Genomic DNA, 18,848 nt, shown 5'->3' on the forward strand with positions numbered 1-18,848 from the left:
AAGGAGACCCACCAGAAGAAGGAGTTTTGTCGGCCCCCTTGTGCCGCCGGCCCCGTTCTCCGAGCCCGGGCGGAAATTTCAAAATGGCCGGGCCGGGGAACAAAGGGGGGGGGACCAAGCCGGATAAATGAGTGGGCTCTCCAGCGAGAGGCAGCGCTCGCACCCCAAGGCCCAAGCCCATCGGGTCCGCCAGCGGGCACAGCCGGCCTATACGCACATCAGCCTCCGCATCAAGATCCACCGCGCCAGCAAGGGCCGACCATCGAGCTCCGTCTCGTCCCGGCGTTGCAGGGAGGTCCAGGCCAGCCCGCCCCGGAGCTCCGAAGCGAGCGGGAACGCCGCACAGGATCGACAGCACCCAGGATCACCGGAGCAACGGGTAAGTGTCTGCAAAGTGTCCTCAATATCGAAACACAGCAAGGAGGGCTTCCCGGGGCAGGAGAAATACAGGATAAATGAAGAAAACAGGCGATAGAACGGAGCCGAGCTAAAGCGCGGCCATCTCGGTCGCGAGCTAGGCTCCTCCCCTCTCCCTGCACATTCTTGATTGATTCTTCTTTTTAATTGTGAAATGAATTTTATATGAAATATTACGTAACATATGTATTTTTGCACTGTATGATATTTTCTGCTTCTTTTATGGTTTTTCCATTGTGAATAAGCCGAATAAAGATTTATATATATATATATATATTTTGGTTAATTTCTGGGACCCCTCCAAGGGAATCAACAAACCCTGGGCGCCTTTAGAATCCACATGATGTTGGAAGAAAAGGACGCAAATTTGGCGTGGATATCTTATGTGGTCAAAAAGTTACAAGGGCCTAAGCGCGCACTACCCCAAAACGCCAAAAAAAGCCTTAGCACAGGAGGGGAAAAGGCCTAGCAGCGAAGGGATTAAACACCATGTGCCTGCAATGTTTTAAATGTATTTTATGAAATTCTTAACTTTGTGTCCTTGTAGGCTGAGTGGAAGCGAGGGGAGGTATAGAGGATACTCCAGACTCTACATGACCAGAGTGTGGTTTCGAGCACTCCTGTAATTAGACTGCTTGTTCTCCAGGCAAAAGTCCTCTTTCCCTGGAGTTTGATGGGACTCTGTAACCTGAATGTTCTCAATGATTTAAAAATGTTTGTGCTACATCTGCTATCTGCATATTTTTATTTTGTCAGGTTTTAATGGGATCTCATGCTGAATAAAAGTCCTGAAGGGGTCTACATGTCCCTCCATTATAGGTTAAGGACCTTAGATGGGTATTAAGTATAGGCGAATTTTGCAAATTCACGGTACGCAAATTTGTGCGAAAGCGTACTCGCGGTCCGCAAATTCCACAAACTTTTGCGAGATTGCGGATTTTTTAATTTTTGCGTGTTCACGGGTTTTTTTTCAGCGCAGCTACCGCGAAGTTACCCATGCAGTCGTACACGGTCACGGCCATCTTGTTTTCAGTGTTTGTGTTGCGTATTTCCGTTTCCGGGCGCTTGTTGCATGCTCGCGTTGTGCATTTCCTACTTGCGGGGCGTGATTGCGTGTTTGGGTCCGTTTTTGCGTACTCGTGGTCGAATAGTCTCGTGCAATCACGCCATGACGTACTCGCGGTCGAAAAGTCTCGCACGATCACACAGCAAGATCGAAAATGGCTCAGCGCACGCAAACCGGGAGGAAAACAACTCGGCGAACTCAGAAACACGGTAAGTCAACGCCGCGCGCGCAAGATTGTATTTTTGAAGCGCGACCAAGCAAAAAAAATGACAATTTCGCGCGATTTATGGACCGCGAAATTGCCAAAAATTTGAAAATTCCGCAAGTGGAACGGATTTTAAGCCCATGCTTAATGGGTATAATAATTATAACAAACCCTGTACCCACTAGGATTCTTACTAGGTGATCGCTTCTCCGCTACATTTTCCGAGGTAAAACCCTCTCAATGTCACTAAATTCTCTGTTTTCTTCTTGGGAAGCAGCCTGAAGCAGTTGCATTTTCCTGCTTCCATCAGCTACTGCTCTTGTTTGCAGTTATCCTGTTCTTGTCCCCCGGCAGTGTAACCTTACTCTGAGTCTTGTCCGTCGTAGGTCCAAGTCCACTACCCCCCACACTGCCCCTCCCCCGCCCCACCTCACCAACCCACAGAACTCCCTGGGTGAGCCGCCACTGAGTGCAGCCCTTGAGAAGGGTATTTAGGGAGTTGCAAGGTAGTAGCGATGGACGTGCAATCCATTATACAAGACGTGAAGAGTAAACTCACTGACTAACTATTGATATACAGCATCGGACAACTTGAGGGGCCTCTTGGTGTTGTCATCTTCACTACCTTCATCATTTAATTAAATCTGGATTTCCTTCTCTTCTTCTCATTTTCAATTTCCTTTCTCTGTATTGTAAATTTACAGAACAAAAGTGTACTTGGTGAGACAGGGAACACTGTTTGATGACATGACCTCGGAGCTAAGTGGCCTGGGTTCAAATCCCGGCAAGCAGTTCACAAATTTTTGAGATCCTGGGAAAATGAAGGGACCTCGATGTACATTGGTTTCATTCTCTCGGAAAACTGGTGATACCGAAGGTGATTCAGATTGAGCCACTTAGGGCAAAAATACCAGTCACATCTTTTTAAGTGAAAATGAGCAGGGCTCCTTTCAGGAAATAGGGCGGAGGTCGACCATCCTTTACAAAATATTTCTAGAAAACGGGACAAGATCATAAATTTTACAGCAAAGGGCTTGATTTGGATATCCTGTCAACCGAAATAAAAATTCTGCTATATCCTATGTGATTTATAATTTGGTGGACCAGATATCCACCACCGTTGTGACAGAGTAACCCGTTCACCAGCATCTAAGTAAGACCCATATTTTTTCAATAAAATTAGCTAGTAATGCATAGATTTTTTAGATTATTCCGAGAGGGAAGACATTGAACATTTAGATACTTGAGTATCTGCCATGATACCCTAAAGCATTACTTTTCAGCATCAGCAAATCATTTATGTGTACATGAAGCACTTGGATGTATAATTTTTTCAGGCGTGGGATCTGGCAATGTCTGCGAGGGGGGGTCATGTAGCTGTTGAACAAAGTGGTGCTGACGGATGATCCTTGGGGTATGTAGCTTACAATTTTCTTGGGTTCATATGTAAAGGGAGGCAGCCAGACGCTCTGTGTGCATCCTGTAAAGAATGAGGCAATCTGCTTTGGGGCCTTTTGCTGTATGCCGATGTTGTTGAGTCTGTTGAGGAGTGTGGTCGGATATGGTGTTGAACGCAGCCGAGAGGTTAAAGAGGATCAAAACTACAGTCTACCCATTGTTGAGAAGGGTTCTGATGTCGTCTGTGATAGCATTCAGCACAGTCTCTGAACTGTGGTTGGAGCGAATCCCGATTGGGAGGTGTGAACCAGGTAGTTTTGTTCCAGGTATCCGGTGAGCTGTTGGTTGACGGCCTTTTAGAGTATTTTGTAATGGTAATGGAGCAAGGAGAGTATTTGATAATATTTGAGTTTGCTGGGGTCAAAGCAGGATTTCTTTAGGAGGGGTCTGACCTTTGCGTGTTTCCAGTCGCCAGTGAAGGCTGCAGTGGTGATGGAAATGTTGATGATCCTGGTGAGTTCCTTGCTGATTTGAGTGGCTCTGAGGTTCAAAACCCAGTTGCAACAGGGGTCAGTGGGTACCCCAGAGTGGATGGATGCCATGATGGCCAAGGTGGTCTGTGTGGTCAGAGGAGGCCATGTGGTGATTGTTTGGCTTTCGTGTGCTGGTTGGCTGAGACCGTTGATGTTGAGCACAGTGGTTTGGGCGTCAAAGTTGTTGGTGGCGATCTTGCTGTGGTAGTTCGAGAGGGTGTATGAGAGTTTTTGAGAGGGGTGGATTGTGTTCTATGTGGCTGCTGGGTTAGAGAATTTCTTAATTATTTCATGTTTTAGGGTGCTGTATCGATGCAGGCTGTGATGGCTGATCTTTTGGCTTCCTTGATGCTCAGGTGGTAATTGCTGGGGGCTGCTTTGTGAGCGGCTCTGACTGAGGGGTTTCTGGAAGAGTGTCATCATTTCTCGAGGCAGTAGCAGTTAGGCTTGGTGGTTCTGACCTCAGGGTTGTAACAGTTGGCTTGTTTTGAGATTTTGGTGTTTTTTGCTGGTTTTGTCGGGTGACACTTTTGATGCATTTGGTGATCCGTGCAGAGAAGATCTGGGTGGCCTGTTCTAGATCTAATGAGGCATCGGGTTGGCTGGTACAGAGGGCCTAAGTCCACTGTGTCTCTTTTACCTTGCGCCAGCCGTGGTGGGAGCTGTGATCCTTGCTGATGGTGTGCTGAGCACCAGAGGTGATATGAACGATGACATGGTCAGACCAGGTGAGTTCTGTGATGTGGCTGAATTTGACTCTGTCTCTGGAGGTGGAGATGGGATTGAGTGTGTGCCCAGCTTTGTGCGTGAGTTCAGTGACCAGTTGGGTGAGGCCAATGTGGTGCAGGTTCTCTAGTAGGGTGGTAGAGTTAGCGTTGTTGGGCTAATCGATGTAGAAATTGAGGTTGCTGAGTAGGACACAGTGGTAGGAGTCAATGGCTAGGGGGGCGATGAGGTTGGAGATTACATTGCTGAAAGCTGGTCAAGGTCCCGGGTGTCTGTATACGAGGGTGCCTCTTTTCGTTGTCTTGGCATTGGTCTGTAGTTGGAAGTTGAGGTAATTGATTCGAGGTGTGTGGTCTCACTTTGGTGGCAATTAATCGGATGATTTCCTTGAAGATAATGGCAATGCCTCCACTGTGTTTGCTAGTGCAATTGCAGTGTATCATCTTGTAGCTGTCGGGGTTTCAGGAGATTGCTGTGGCCTGTTTGCAGAGGGATGCATTGGAGAATGTTCAGGTTGTATGTGGACTTTAGGGGAGGTGTGGTGGGGGATCCTGTGTCGATTGGTGATCTTGCATTGCATGAGAAACAGCAATGGCGGCAGGTGAAGGGTCCTCTGGTTGCTTGTGGGGAGACGGTACAGCAGTTGTTGTTTCGGTGTGTGAGGTCTAGGTTCAGGAACTCCTCTGCAGTGTAGTGGAGGATGACGGGAGGGCCAAGGCTCGTGGTGCTGGGCGTGATCCAGGCGAGGACAGGTACCGGCAGACATGCATTTTGCCTGCTGAGCAGCTGCACTGCGTCCTCCATTAAGTAGGTCCTGAGGGGAGGGTCCCGTTCTGGGTGGCAGAAGGGGTAAAATGGTGGGAAGAATAAAGAAATGAGCAGAAAACGGCAAAACAGAGCAGAAAAAGGTACACTAGAGTGCACAAAAACAGAGCACAGAAAAACAAACAGAAACAGCCAAAACAGAGCAGAAAAGGGCAAAACAGAGAGCAGAAAAACAGAGCACAGAAAACAAGCAGAAAAAGCCAAAACAGAGAGCAGAAAAACAGAGGGCAGAAAAAAAGAGCAAAAAAAAACAAAATAGAAGGCAAGAAACGAGCAGAGGAGGTTCAAGCAGAGGGCAAGCGGAGGGTAGCAGGTCTACAAAGCAGTAGTGGACTGCCGACGAGCTGGACGGGAGTACTGTTGCAGGGGGAGCAGGCATGAGGACCTGCTCCTTATTTTATTATTTAAAACATAATTTAATATAACTTCATTAACTATTTCTAAGCAAAATATACCTAAACTACACAACATAAGAAATTCAAAAGTTTTGGTTGCAAGTTAAAGTTAATTTGCACCCTGCCCAAACAGTACCATACTTCACAGACCTCTGTATACAGTGTTGTGAACTCACTAGGCAGACTACAGTCTTCTAATGAAAGCTACAAGTGCCCACATTGTATTATTCTTATAAGCACACTGCCCAGCGGGGTGCCCATCAGGGAGTTCTGTCCTCAGTGTGAGGTTGGTGCTGATCCTTACTCAGTGCTGAGCCACTGAAGGGCGAACCAGTAACTTATAGTCTCCCGTCCGTTCTAGGCCCCTCAGTGGATACATTAGGAGGCAGGTTGCCATGTCCTTATTGTTGGAGGCTGCTGCTGCTTTGTCTCCCGCTTCTCACTCAGTTATAGCCACAGATGTAAAGATGGCTGCCCCCTAAGTGAAGTCTTCATGACATACATACAGAACTTTGGGCCATATGTTTCAAAATGTCATTTTGCGATTCTCAAATTGCGATTTTTTTGCAAATCGCTATTTGAGAATCGCAAAACGCTATGTATGTAGGATTTGCAATAAATTTTGCGAATCCTACATATTCCTTAATTGCAAATCTCAAATTGCGATTCTCAATTAAGGAATACCTCCCCATTCATTCCTATGGGCCTAGAGGCCCATAGGAATGAATGGGAAGACATTCTCAAATTGCGATTAGCAATTTGCGAATCTCAAATTGAGAATGCAATTTCAAGGGTGCAGGGGTGTCCCCCTGAAATAAGCATGGGTGCACATGTGGCGCACATACATGCCCTAGGGGAATGTATGTGCTTCACATAGCACTTTGAACAATGCATAAAAGTGCATTTTTCAAAGTAATCGCAAATTACCACCAACTTGAAGTTGGTGGTAGTTGGAAGTTGGTGGTAATTTGCGATTCCTTAAGGCGAAATTGCACTTTTTTGGTGCTTCTTACATTGCATTTAAGGAATCGCAAAATTTGCGATTCCTTAAATGCAATCGCAAAATAAGGAATCACAAATTTTGCTACACGCATACCATTTAGCAAAAATGCGTTCGCAAACACCGAAATTCTGCGAATTTTGGCATTTGCGAACGCATTTTGCTTGGTACATATGGCCCATAGTCAGAGGATGGGGATAGCCATTCTGCTCAGTCTGCAAACTTTATCCCCAAATCCAGTATCCCAAAGCCCACACATGATAGGACAGAGAATGCTGTATACATCAGGTCTCAGCAGTTATAAGGCCTTTTCTGGTACAGCACAGCCCTCTCCTGTTCACATAACACAGCTCAGCAACTTGCCTTGCTGCGCTGCCTCAACCGTCAGTAAATCTAAGCTAGAATGTTTTACTGGAAGGGTAGGCTTCCTGTATAGGTCTTACACAAATGAGCGTGCACACATCTGTGCACCATGGTGCAAAGGTTGCGCTGTGCACTAGGCAGCCTTTAAGAGCTTCAGTGCAGAGGAGTATAACAGTAGTAGGCCAGTTTAAATTAATGCTTTGGTTGGTCTGTTGTGCTGTGCTAAAAATAATACATCTACCTCCCCCAAAGTGTTTTATCACCTCAGTCATTCTTTTTAATCGTGTGACACTGGCCCTTTTTATTGCTTTTCTAAGCGGCTGGAGATAGTACAGATATGGCAGTGAGGAGAAGAATGTGACGTTTCCCATTGCTTACCTTTGCAGGTGGTCGTATGTTGCCTGATCATCATGCTTTAATGCCTGCAAACAAAAGAGATAGTATTAAGACGCCTTCAGAAGATACAAACCTGGATTGTATTGAGATGAGCAGTCTTACTCTGACTTTTGTTCTGTGGTATTTATTTTGTTTGTTTCCTCCATTCTATTTGCTATATCGTTTCTTTTATAATATGTTATTGTTATGTTATGTTATTGTATACTTGAAGTACATGAAAGGAGGCTTGAATTTGTGTGGCTCACTGGTTAGAGGAGGCAGACCCGGACGCTGAGATCAGACCCGGGACCAGGGTTCAATTCCCGACGCGGCAGGGTCTTGAGCCCAAAATGTCCACGGACTCGGTAATTCTCGCTTCGGTGCCTACTCGAATCACAGGTTCACACTCTGCAACTCTGGGCAATAGCTTGCTTAATCTCCACTACGGCCCCCCGCGGCGGGATGCCTGGCTTTCACCTTGGGGATACCCAGAAGGGGCTATCTCACAGGGAAAAACCAGGACGGGTTCCCAATGCAAAGCGCTTTGAGACCTGGCGGTGATATTGCGCTATATAAGAACCTATCCATCCATCCATCCATCCAATTTCACACGGCACTGAATAGGAGTGATTTCAGTAAGTGGATGAACTGTTGAATGGAATCTCCTACGAGCCTTGATCATAGGCTTCGACCAGCATTAGGACAAAGTGAGGACAGACCCTCTGTGTGAATACGGCCATCTACCTGGTTTATAAAGCCGTTCATTGAGCTCATCTCAAACTGATGACTAGATAACCCTTCTTGTCTGAGTAGGAGTCTACGCTATTATTAGGGGTGGGCGGAATTCGCGTAATCGCGTTATTCAAATCTCCACCAAACGGTAAAAAATCTCCGCGAACACTCAGAAATTGCACGAACATGCGGAATTGCTTGTTCGCGATGCTTTTTTACTGTTCGCAATCGCTGTTTGCGTGCTCGGGGAGAAATATCTTGCGAACACACATTTGAGAATGTGAACAAGCAAAAAATTTGCGAAGTCGTGGAACGCACAATTTTGCGCATTTTCGTGTTCTCCGCGGAACGCGAAATTACCCAAATTCCGCGAACGGAACGGAATTTATCACCAAGCCTAGCTATTATACCCTACAATGAAGATCCATCTGTTAGTTGGGATACCTCTCAATAAAGGTGTCTCCTTGTGGAACGTCTCGCCTCTGAACATGAATGAGGTATGGTCCACACTCTACTTCCCTACAGCAGAGGTCCAAATGTAAGGCAGAATTGCTTTTAGTGAAGACAGACATCTTGTGGAACACCTCACCTCTAAGTATACAACTGGTGCTGTCAACAGTCTACTCCCCTACAGAGGAGACCCAACTGGAAGGCCGGATGCTTCTCAGGGAAGGTTGTCATCTTGTGGAACATCTAACCTTTGAGCACACACGTGGTGCCATGTCTTTGCTAGTTTCCAAAGATCTTAAATCACGTCTGGTAATATTTATCTCTGCCTATAAACAGTCCCTCTTTTTATTCCTACAGGCCGGTAATATTTAGCTCTTCCTGTAAACTGTCCCTCTTTTTATTCCTACAGCACCAAAAGGCCTTTGGATAGTTAAGTAAAATACATTGTTGCTACATGCACAACCTTGCCCACCAGGAAATGACATTTGCTAAAACTATTCTACAATCTAGAAGGGAAAGTAACTTATCATGTCAGTTCACGAGATTCTCTTTTGTAAGCTTAGATATCCATGACAGAGTAATCCAGAACCCAGGCCTTACTAACCACCAACTGCATTGTGTTGTCCTTACAGAGGTGACCTAATTCAGGAGGTGTCAAGCAATAACATTTATCTAAGCAATCAGAAACACCATTCTGTGCTGAGAGGCACTGTACATTTGTCTTACCATGTAAGTGTGGTCTGCATCAGGGGACTGCACCTGGGGGAAAAAGAGAAGAAGTGGTCACCAGATGACTAAATGAAGAGAGAACAGCCATACCCCACCTCTGGTCACCAGGTGACTGGATGAAGAGAGAACAGCCATACCCCACCTTTGGTCACCAGATGACTAGATAGAAAGGGAGAGCAGCCATACCCCACCTCTGGTCACCAGGTGACTAGATGTAAAGGGAGAGCAGCCATACCCCATCTCTGGTCACCAGGTGACTAGATGAAGAGAGAACAGCCATACCCCACCTATGGTCACCAGATGACTAGATAGAAAGGGAGAGCAGCCATACCCCACCTCTGGTCACCAGGTGACTAGATGTAAAGGGAGAGCAGCCATACCACACCTCTGGTCACCAGGTGACCAGAGGAAGAGAGAGTAGCCATACCCCACCTCTGGTCACCAGATGACTAGATATAAAGGGAGAGCAGCCATACCACACCTCTGGGCACCAGGTGACCAGAGGAAGAGAGAGTAGCCATACCCCACCTCTGGTCACCAGATGACTAGATATAAAGGGAGAGCAGCCATACCACACCTCTGGGCACCAGGTGACTAGATGAAGAGAGAGTAGCCATAACCCACCTCTGGTCACCAGGTGACTAGATATAAAGGGAGAGCAGCCATACCACACCTCTGGCCACCAGGTGACTAGATATAAAGGGAGAGCAGCCATACCACACCTCCACCAGGTGACTAGATATAAAGGGAGAGCAGCCATACCACACCTCTGGTCACCAGGTGACCAGATATAAAGGGATACCAGCCATACCACACCTCGGGTCACCACGTGACTAGATAATAAGGGAGAGCAGCCATACCGCACCTCTGTCACCAGATGACTAGATGAAGAGAGAGCAGCCATACCCCACCCCTGGTCACCAGATGACTAGATGAAGAGAGAGCAGCCATACCCCACCTCTGGTCACCAGGTGACTAGATGAAGAGAGAGCAGTCATACCCCACCTCTGGTCACCAGGTGACTAGATATAAAGGGAGAGCAGCCATATCCCACCTCTGGTCACCAGGTGACTAGATGAAGAGAGAGCAGCCATACCCCACCTCTGGTCACCAGGTGACTAGATATGAAAGGAGAGCAGCCATACCCCACCTCTGGTCACCAGATGACTAGATATAAAGGGAGAGCAGCCATACCACACCTCTGGTCACCAGATGACTAGGTGAAGAGAAAGCAGCCATACCACACCTCTGGTCACCAGATGACTAGATATAGAGAGAGAGCAGCCATACCCTACCTCTGGTCACCAGATAACTAGATGTAGAGACAGCAGCCATACCGTACCCCTGGTCACTAGATGACTAGATATAAAGGGAGAGCAGCCATACCCCACCCCTGATCACCAGATGACTAGATGAAGAGAGAGCAGCCATACACCACCTCTGGTCACCAGATGACTAGATGAAGAGAGAGCAGCCATACCCCACCTCTGGTCACCAGGTGACTATATATGAAGGGATAGCAGCCATACCTCACCTATGGTCACCAGGAGACTAGATATAAAGGGAGAGCAGCCATACCACACCTCTGTCATCAGATGACTAGATGAAGAGAGAGCAGCCATACCCCACCTCTGGTCACCAGATGACTAGATGAAGAGAGAGCAGCCATACCCCACCCCTGGTCACCAGATGACTAGATGAAGAGAGAGCAGCCATACCCCACCTCTGGTCACCAGGTGACTAGATGAAGAGAGAGCAGTCATACCCCACCTCTGGTAACCAGGTGACTAGATATAAAGGGAGAGCAGCCATATCCCACCTCTGGTCACCAGGTGACTAGATGAAGAGAGAGCAGCCATACCCCACCTCTGGTCACCAGGTGACTAGATATGAAAGGAGAGCAGCCATACCCCACCTCTGGTCACCAGATGACTGGATATAAAGGGAGAGCAGCCATACCACACCTCTGGTCACCAGATGACTAGGTGAAGAGAAAACAGCCATACCACACCTCTGGTCACCAGATGACTAGATATAGAGAGAGAGCAGCCATACCCTACCTCTGGTCACCAGATAACTAGATGTAGAGACAGCAGCCATACCCCACCCCTGGTCACTAGATGACTAGATATAAAGGGAGAGCAGCCATACCCCACCCCTGAGGTGTAGCACGGTTACAACGGATTTTTTACAATGCACTACCATTACATCGCAACTTTTACCACGCAAACCATTACAACGCAATGCGCTGGGGGGCGCTCTAGGATAGGGAATGTATTTAATATACTATCCAACACCTTCCCTGCTATCCACGGGGACTGGAGTTGGAATAGTAAATTAAATAATTCACTATCCAGCGCCTAAAAGCATTATGCGTTGTAATGGACTGCGTGGTAAAAACCGCGTTGTAAAGGCATGCGTGGTAAAAGCATGCGTTGTAGTGACACCAATCCCACCCCTGATCACCAGATGACTAGATGAAGAGAGAGCAGCAATACCCCACCTCTGGTCACCAGATGACTAGATGAAGAGAGAGCAGCCATACCCCACCTCTGGTCACCAGGTGACTATATATGAAGGGAGAGCAGCCACACCTCACCTATGGTCACCAGGAGACTAGATATAAAGGGAGAGCAGCCATACCACACCTCTGTCACCAGATGACTAGATGAAGAGAGAGCAGCCATACCCCACCTCTGGTCACCAGATGACTAGATGAAGAGAGAACAGCCATACCCCACCTCTGGTCACCAGGTGACCAGATGAAGAGAGATCAGCCATACCCTACATCTGGTCACCTGGCTGGCACGAGAGGTGGGCATAGAGTAGAAACTCATCCTGGTTTTAGTTAAAGACCCATAAACATCTCATTTTTGTTCCGCCCAGAGTCGCCCTGCATGTGTGAGATGATTCCTACACAACCAGGGATACTGTTGACTCAAAAATAACCAAGTTGCATTTTTAGCAGCAGGTGGAATTAATGTGCTTTACAGATTAAAGACAGAATTACCAAAGTGCAGACTTCCCAATTCATAAAGGAAACAGTGTTCTTGTAAATCTAAATGTGAAAGTTGAATTAAACACTAGAAGGTGAGGGAATATACTGGAAATGTGTAGAAGATGTCTAGGGTCCTATTGTCTGGGGCTAGTATCACACATACACAATTCAGCTAACTTTGGACATCGAACAGCATCTCCCACTGAACAATATTCATTATGGAACATATTTCCTATTATGGATATAATTCCCTTTCTAAATCTGAACACGATTGACAGACCCCCAACAAAGCCTTATGCTGGCAAGATGCTTCAATTCAACAGCAACGCCCTCGGACCAGGTCAACATACATCGCACGGTCAAATGCACAACATTGAATCGCAGAAATGTACCTTCCTATCAAAGTGCTCTTCCAGATAAGCAACAGAACTCAGACCATCCACCACAATGAACTCAACTAACTCAACAAAATGGTAGAACCATTGGAACACCTGTCTATAGAGAAAGCACTCTACAAATATCTTTAACAGAGAGAAGCTCATTATACTTTCAAATTAGCAAACACAATCCATAAAGTAGATGTTTAACAAATACTATATGCAACCACATACATTACGTCCAATTGATTCAAATTCAAAAACTCTACAAACACTTGCCAAAGTTATGAAAGCACAATAGTGCTAGCCTACTACTAATAATAACTTGTTTATATTTAGCCTTTCCGGATAGATCAATCTCTCACCATGAAAGATCAGATGGTGTCCACTGTAGGCTCATGCTTCCGCGTAAATGAGTATCCTGATCAGAGCATTTCCTTTATTACCACTCAAAGCATGGAAAACATTAGTCCAGGCGTTGGTCATCAGCTGTCTGGATTATGGTAATGCGCCCTCGGCCTCAGCAAACGAGTCTTGCTATCTAAACTTCAGGTGGTGCAGAACACTGCCGCCGGTCTCATCTGCAATCTCTCCTCTAGAGCAGTTCCACCCCCTCCTATATGCTTTACATTGGCTACCAGTGAAAAACAGAATTATCTTAAAGTTTTGCTGCTTAACTCACAAAGCTCTATTTGGTAAAGGGACGACATATCTATCTTCAAAGCTTACTCATTGCGCCCCCTCAAGACTTTTAAGATCTTGCAACAAAGCTTTGTTCACAGTTCCTAAGGTCGGAAAGTCCTGGTCAGGGGGCAGGTCATTTATTTTCCTAGCACCTTGTAAATGGAATATGTTGCCTCTTCAAATGAGAATTTACAAGGACCATCTCCCATTCAGGTAATTACTGCAGACCAACCGATTCTAACTGGGTTAGTTTCTGCTTGGTTCCTAGCATTCCTGCTGAGATACCCCTCCCTCGGTGATTTGTGCACATAATAAACTATAATAACGTAACACAACAACATTACTTAGTTTATTGGTACTCCAATGAGACTAATGGATGGTTTTGAATGGTTCAGTAAAACATAAATATGGTGTTGGCTATTCCAGTGAGACCGATGGAATGGTGGTGACTGTTCTAGTAAGACAGATGGATGGTGTTGGCTGCTCCAATGAGACAGATGGATGGGGTTGAATGGTCCAGTAAAACAGAAGAATGGTGTTGGCTGTTCCAGTGAGATAGATGGATGGTGTTGGCTGCTCCAGTAACACAGATGGATGGTTTTGGCTGCTCCATTGAGGAAGATGGATGGCGTTGGCTGTGCCAAGGAGACAGATGGTGTTGGCTGTTCCAGTAAGACACATGGATGGTGTTGAATGTTCCAGCAAAACAGAAAGATGGTGTTGGCTGTTCCAGTGAGATAGATGGTTGGTGGTGGCTGTTCGAGTAAGACAGATGGATGGTGTTGGCTGCTCCAATGAGACAGATGGATGGGGTTGAATGGTCCAGTGAGATAGATGGTTGGTGGTGGCTGTTCGAGTAAGACAGATGGATGGCGTTGGCTGTTCTAGTAACACAGATGGATGGTGGTGGCTGTTCCAGTGAGACAGATGGATGGTGTTGAATGGTCCAGTGAGATAGATGGTTGGTAGTGGCTGTTCGAGTAAGACAGATGGATGGCGTTGGCTGTTCTAGTAACACAGATGGATGGTGTTGGCTGTTCCAGTGAGACAGATGGATGGGGTTGAATGGTCCAGTGAGACATTTGGATGGTGGTGGCTGTTCCAGTGAGACAGATGGATGGTGTTGGCTGTTCTAGTGAGACAGATGGATGGTGTTGGCTGTTCTAGTGAGACAGATGGATGGTGGTGGCTGTTCCAGTGAGACAGATGGATGGTGTTGGCTGTTCTAGTGAGACAGATGGATGGTGGTGGCTGTTCCAGTGAGAATGACGGATGGTGTTGAATGTTCCAGTAAAACAGAAAGATGGTGTTGGCTGCTCCATTGAGGCAGATGGATGGAGTTGGCTGTTCCAGTGAGAATGACGAATGGTGTTGGCTGCTCCAGTAAGACACATGGATGGTGTTGAATGTTCCAGTAAAACAGAAGGATGGTGTTGGCTGTTCCAGTGAGATAGATGGTTGGTGGTGGCTGTTCGAGTAAGACAGATGGATGGTGTTGGCTGCTCCAATGAGACAGATGGATGGGGTTGAATGGTCCAGTGAGATAGATGGTTGGTGGTGGCTGTTCGAGTAAGACAGATGGATGGCGTTGGTTGTTTTAGTAACACAGATGGATGGTGGTGGCTGTTCCAGTGAGACAGATGGATGGTGTTGAATGGTCCAGTGAGATAGATGGTTGGTGGTGGCTGTTCGAGTGAGACAGATGGATGGCGTTGGCTGTTCTAGTAACACAGATGGATGGTGTTGGCTGTTCCAGTGAGACAGATGGATGGGGTTGAATGGTCCAGTGAGATAGATGGTTGGTGGTGGCTGTTCGAGTAAGACAGATGGATGGTGTTGGCTGTTCTAGTAACACAGATGGATGGTGGTGGCTGTTCCAGTGAGGCAGATGGATGGTGTTGGCTGTTCTAGTGAGACAGATGGATGGTGTTGGCTGTTCTAGTGAGACAGATGGATGGTGGTGGCTGTTCCAGTGAGACAGATGGATGGTGTTGGCTGTTCTAGTGAGACAGAAGGATGGTGTTGGCTGTTCTAGTGAGACAGATGGATGGTGGTGGCTGTTCCAGTGAGACAGATGGATGGTGTTGGCTGTTCTAGTGAGACAGATGGATGGTGGTGGCTGTTCCAGTGAGAATGACGGATGGTGTTGAATGTTCCAGTAAAACAGAAAGATGGTGTTGGCTGCTCCATTGAGGCAGATGGATGGAGTTGGCTGTTCCAGTGAGAATGACGGATGGTGTTGGCTGCTCCAGTAAGACACATGGATGGTGTTGAATGATCCAGTAAAACAGAAGGATGGTGTTGGCTGCTCCTATGAGACATATGGATGGTGGTGACTGTTCTAGGAAGACAGATGAATGGTACTGGCTGTTCCAGTGAGACAGATAGATGGTGTTGGTTGTTGCAGTGAGACAGATGGATGGTGGTGACTGTTCCAGTGAGACAGATGGTTGGTGTTGGTTGTTCCAGTAACACAGATAGTTGGTGTTGGCTGCTCCAATGAGACAGATGGAGGTTGTTGGCTACTCCAATGAGACAGATGGATGGTGCTGGCATTTCCAGTGAGGCAGATGGATGGTGGTGGTTGTTCCAGTAAGACAGTTGAGTGGTGCAGCCTGTTCCAGTTAGACCGATGGTTGGTATTGGTTGGTCCATTAGGGCAGATGGATGGTTCCAGCTGTTCCAGTAACCCAGATGGTTGGTGTTTGCTGCTCCAGTAAAACAGGTGGATGGTGTTGGTTGTTCCAGTAAGACAGATGGATGGTGTTGGCTGTTCCAGTAGGACAGATGGATGCTGTTGGTTGGTCCATTGAGTTAGATGGATGGTGTTTGTTACTGCAGTAAGACAGTTGAATGGTGCAGGCTATTCTAGTTAAACCGATGGTTGGTCTATTAGGACAGATGGATGGTTCTGACTGTTCCATTGAAACCGATGGTTGGTTTTGTTTGGTTCAGTGAGACAGATGGATGGTGTTGGCTGCTCCAATGAGACAGATTGATGGTGGTGGCTGCTCCAGTAGGATAGCTGGATGAGGTTGGCTGTTCCAGTGAGACCGATAGTTGATGTTTGCTGCTCCGGTAAGACAGATGGATAGTGTTGGTTGTTCCAGTGAGACCGGTGGTTGGTGTTTGCTGCTCCGGTAAGACAGATGGATGGTGTTGGCTGCACCAGTGATACAGATGGATGGTGTTGGCTGCGCCAGTAAGACAGATGGATGGTGTTGGCTGTCCCAGTAAGACAGATGGATGCCGTTGGTTGATCCATTAAGACAGATGGATGGTTTTGGCTGCTCCAGTAAGACAGATGGATGGTGGTAGCTGTTTAAGAAAGACAGATGGATGGTGGTAGTTTTGTAAGAAAGACAAATGGATGGTTTCGGCTGCTCCAGTAACACAGATGGATGGTGGTAGTTTTGTAAGAAAGACAGATGGATGGTGTTGGTTGCTCCGGTAAAACAGATGGATGGTCGTGGCTGCCCCAGTAAGAGAGATAGATGATGCTGGCTTTGCTAGCAACCCAGATGGATGGTGTTGGGTGCTCCAGGAAGACAGATGGATGGTGTTGGCTGCTCCAATGAGACAGGTGGATTGTGTTGGGTGCTCCAGGAAGACAGATGGATGATGTTGGCTGCTTCAGTGAGACATATGGATGGTGTTGGCTGTTCCAGTAAGACAGATAGATGGTATTGAATGTTCCAATTAGACAGATGGATGGTGTTAAATGTTCCAGTAAAACAGAAGGATGATGTTGGCTGCTCCTATGAGACAGATGGATGCTGTTGGTTGTTCCAGTAAGACAGATGGATGGTGGTGGCTGTTCCAGTAAGACAGATGGATGGTGTTGGCTGCTCCTATGAGACAGATGGATGGTGTTGGCTGCTCCAGTAAGACAGATGGATGGTGTTGGCTGTCCCAGTAAGACAGATGGATGCCGTTGGTGGGTCCATTAAGACAGATGGATGGTTTTGGCTGCTCCAGTAAGACAGATGGATGGTGGTAGCTGTTTAAGAAAGACAGATGTATGGTGGTAGTTTTGTAAGAAAGACAGATGGAGGGTTTTGGCTGCTCCAGTAAGACAGATGGATGGTGGTAGTTTTGTAAGAAAGACAGATGGATCGTGTTGGTTGCTCCGGTAAAACAGATGGATGGTCGTGGCTGCCCCAGTAAGAGAGATAGATGATGCTGGCTTTGCTAGCAATCCAGATGGATGGTGTTGGATGCTCCAGGAAGACAGATGGATGGTGTTGGCTGCTCCAAGGAGACAGGTGGATTGTGTTGGGTGCTCCAGGAAGACAGATGGATGATGTTGGCTGCTTCAGTGAGACATATGGATGGTGTTGGCTGTTCCAGTAAGACAGATAGATGGTATTGAATGTTCCAATTAGACAGATGGATGGTGTTAAATGTTCCAGTAAAACAGAAGGATGGTGTTGGCTGCTCCTATGAGACAGATGGATGCTGTTGGTTGTTCCAGTAAGACAGATGGATGGTGGTGGCTGTTCCAGTAAGACAGATGGATGGTGTTGGCTGCTCCTATGAGACAGATGGATGGTGTTGGCTGCTCCTATGAGACAGATGGATGGTGTTGGCTGCTCCTATGACACAGATGGATGGTGTTGGCTGCTCCAATGAGACAGATCGATGCTGTTGGTTGTTCCAGTAAGACAGATGGATGGTGGTGGCTGTTCCAGTGAGACAGATGGATGGTGTTGGCTGCTCCAGTGAGACTGATGGATGCGGTTGGTTGTTCCAATAAGAAAGTTGGATGTTGTTGGTTGCTCCAGTGAGACAGATAGATGCTTTTGGTTGGTCCAGTAAGATAGATGGATGGTGCAGTCTGTTACAGTGAGACAGATGGATGCTTTTCATTGGTCCATTAAGACAGATGGATGGTGCAGTCTGCTACAGTGAGACAGATAGATGCTTTTGGTTGGTCCAGTAAGACAGATGGATGGTGCTGGCTGTTACAGTGAGACAGATGGATGGAGAGACAGACTATCTCCTCTCCTCAACTATACTCTGAAACATCTTGGATTAGGCCTCTTTGGCTTCTCCTATTTATAAATCTGTTTTAACAGATAGACTGCCTGATTGGTTAAGCTAAACCACAACAGGTTAAGTCATCTTTAAATAGTTTCTTTACTTTTGTGACCTACCCGATGTGATTCATATTATATGAACGAGCTCCCCAACACAGTGTAATGTGTTGCATCAGATTGACATATTCGGTCGACGTGGTCCTGAACCCAAGTAAGCTAAAGTGAGGTGAAGAGAACCCCCTGATAAGGGAAGTGTAATAATTGCCTTAGTCAGTCAATTGCTCGTTCAGTCTCTCTTGCCCAGTCTGGTAGGACAGTAGACTTCAATGCGCTATTAAGACTGGTGCAATACAATGTTTATAAATGGAATAGCTCTGGAATCTGTGTATATCCCCTCTTATCTGAGGGTTGTCATAGATTCCAAACGTTTAGCCAACTTTAACAGAGGACATTGCTTGGTTGTTAATAGAAATTCCACTGTGATGGTTACCTATTGTCCTAGTGGTCACAATTCTGATGCTTTGCATGTAGCCTTA

At 46.7% G+C, this 18,848-nt stretch overlaps 1 protein-coding gene across 2 annotated transcripts in view; it reads right to left on the minus strand.

Moving 5' to 3' along the window:
• LOC144824398 (uncharacterized) overlaps window positions 1–18,848 on the minus strand; it is a 150,717-nt gene that overhangs the window by 24,785 nt on the left and 107,084 nt on the right. For both annotated transcript variants that reach the window (XM_078683508.1, XM_078683507.1), the window contains exons 6-7: window positions 9,212–9,244; window positions 7,307–7,350 (exon numbers count right to left, since the gene is read on the minus strand). In XM_078683508.1, coding sequence (XP_078539634.1) covers window positions 7,307–7,350; window positions 9,212–9,244 — 77 coding nt within the window. The remainder of the gene's footprint in view (window positions 1–7,306; window positions 7,351–9,211; window positions 9,245–18,848) is intronic.

Source organism: Lissotriton helveticus, chromosome 3_1, assembly GCF_964261635.1.
Source record: "Lissotriton helveticus chromosome 3_1, aLisHel1.1, whole genome shotgun sequence".
NCBI lineage: Eukaryota > Metazoa > Chordata > Amphibia > Caudata > Salamandridae > Lissotriton > Lissotriton helveticus.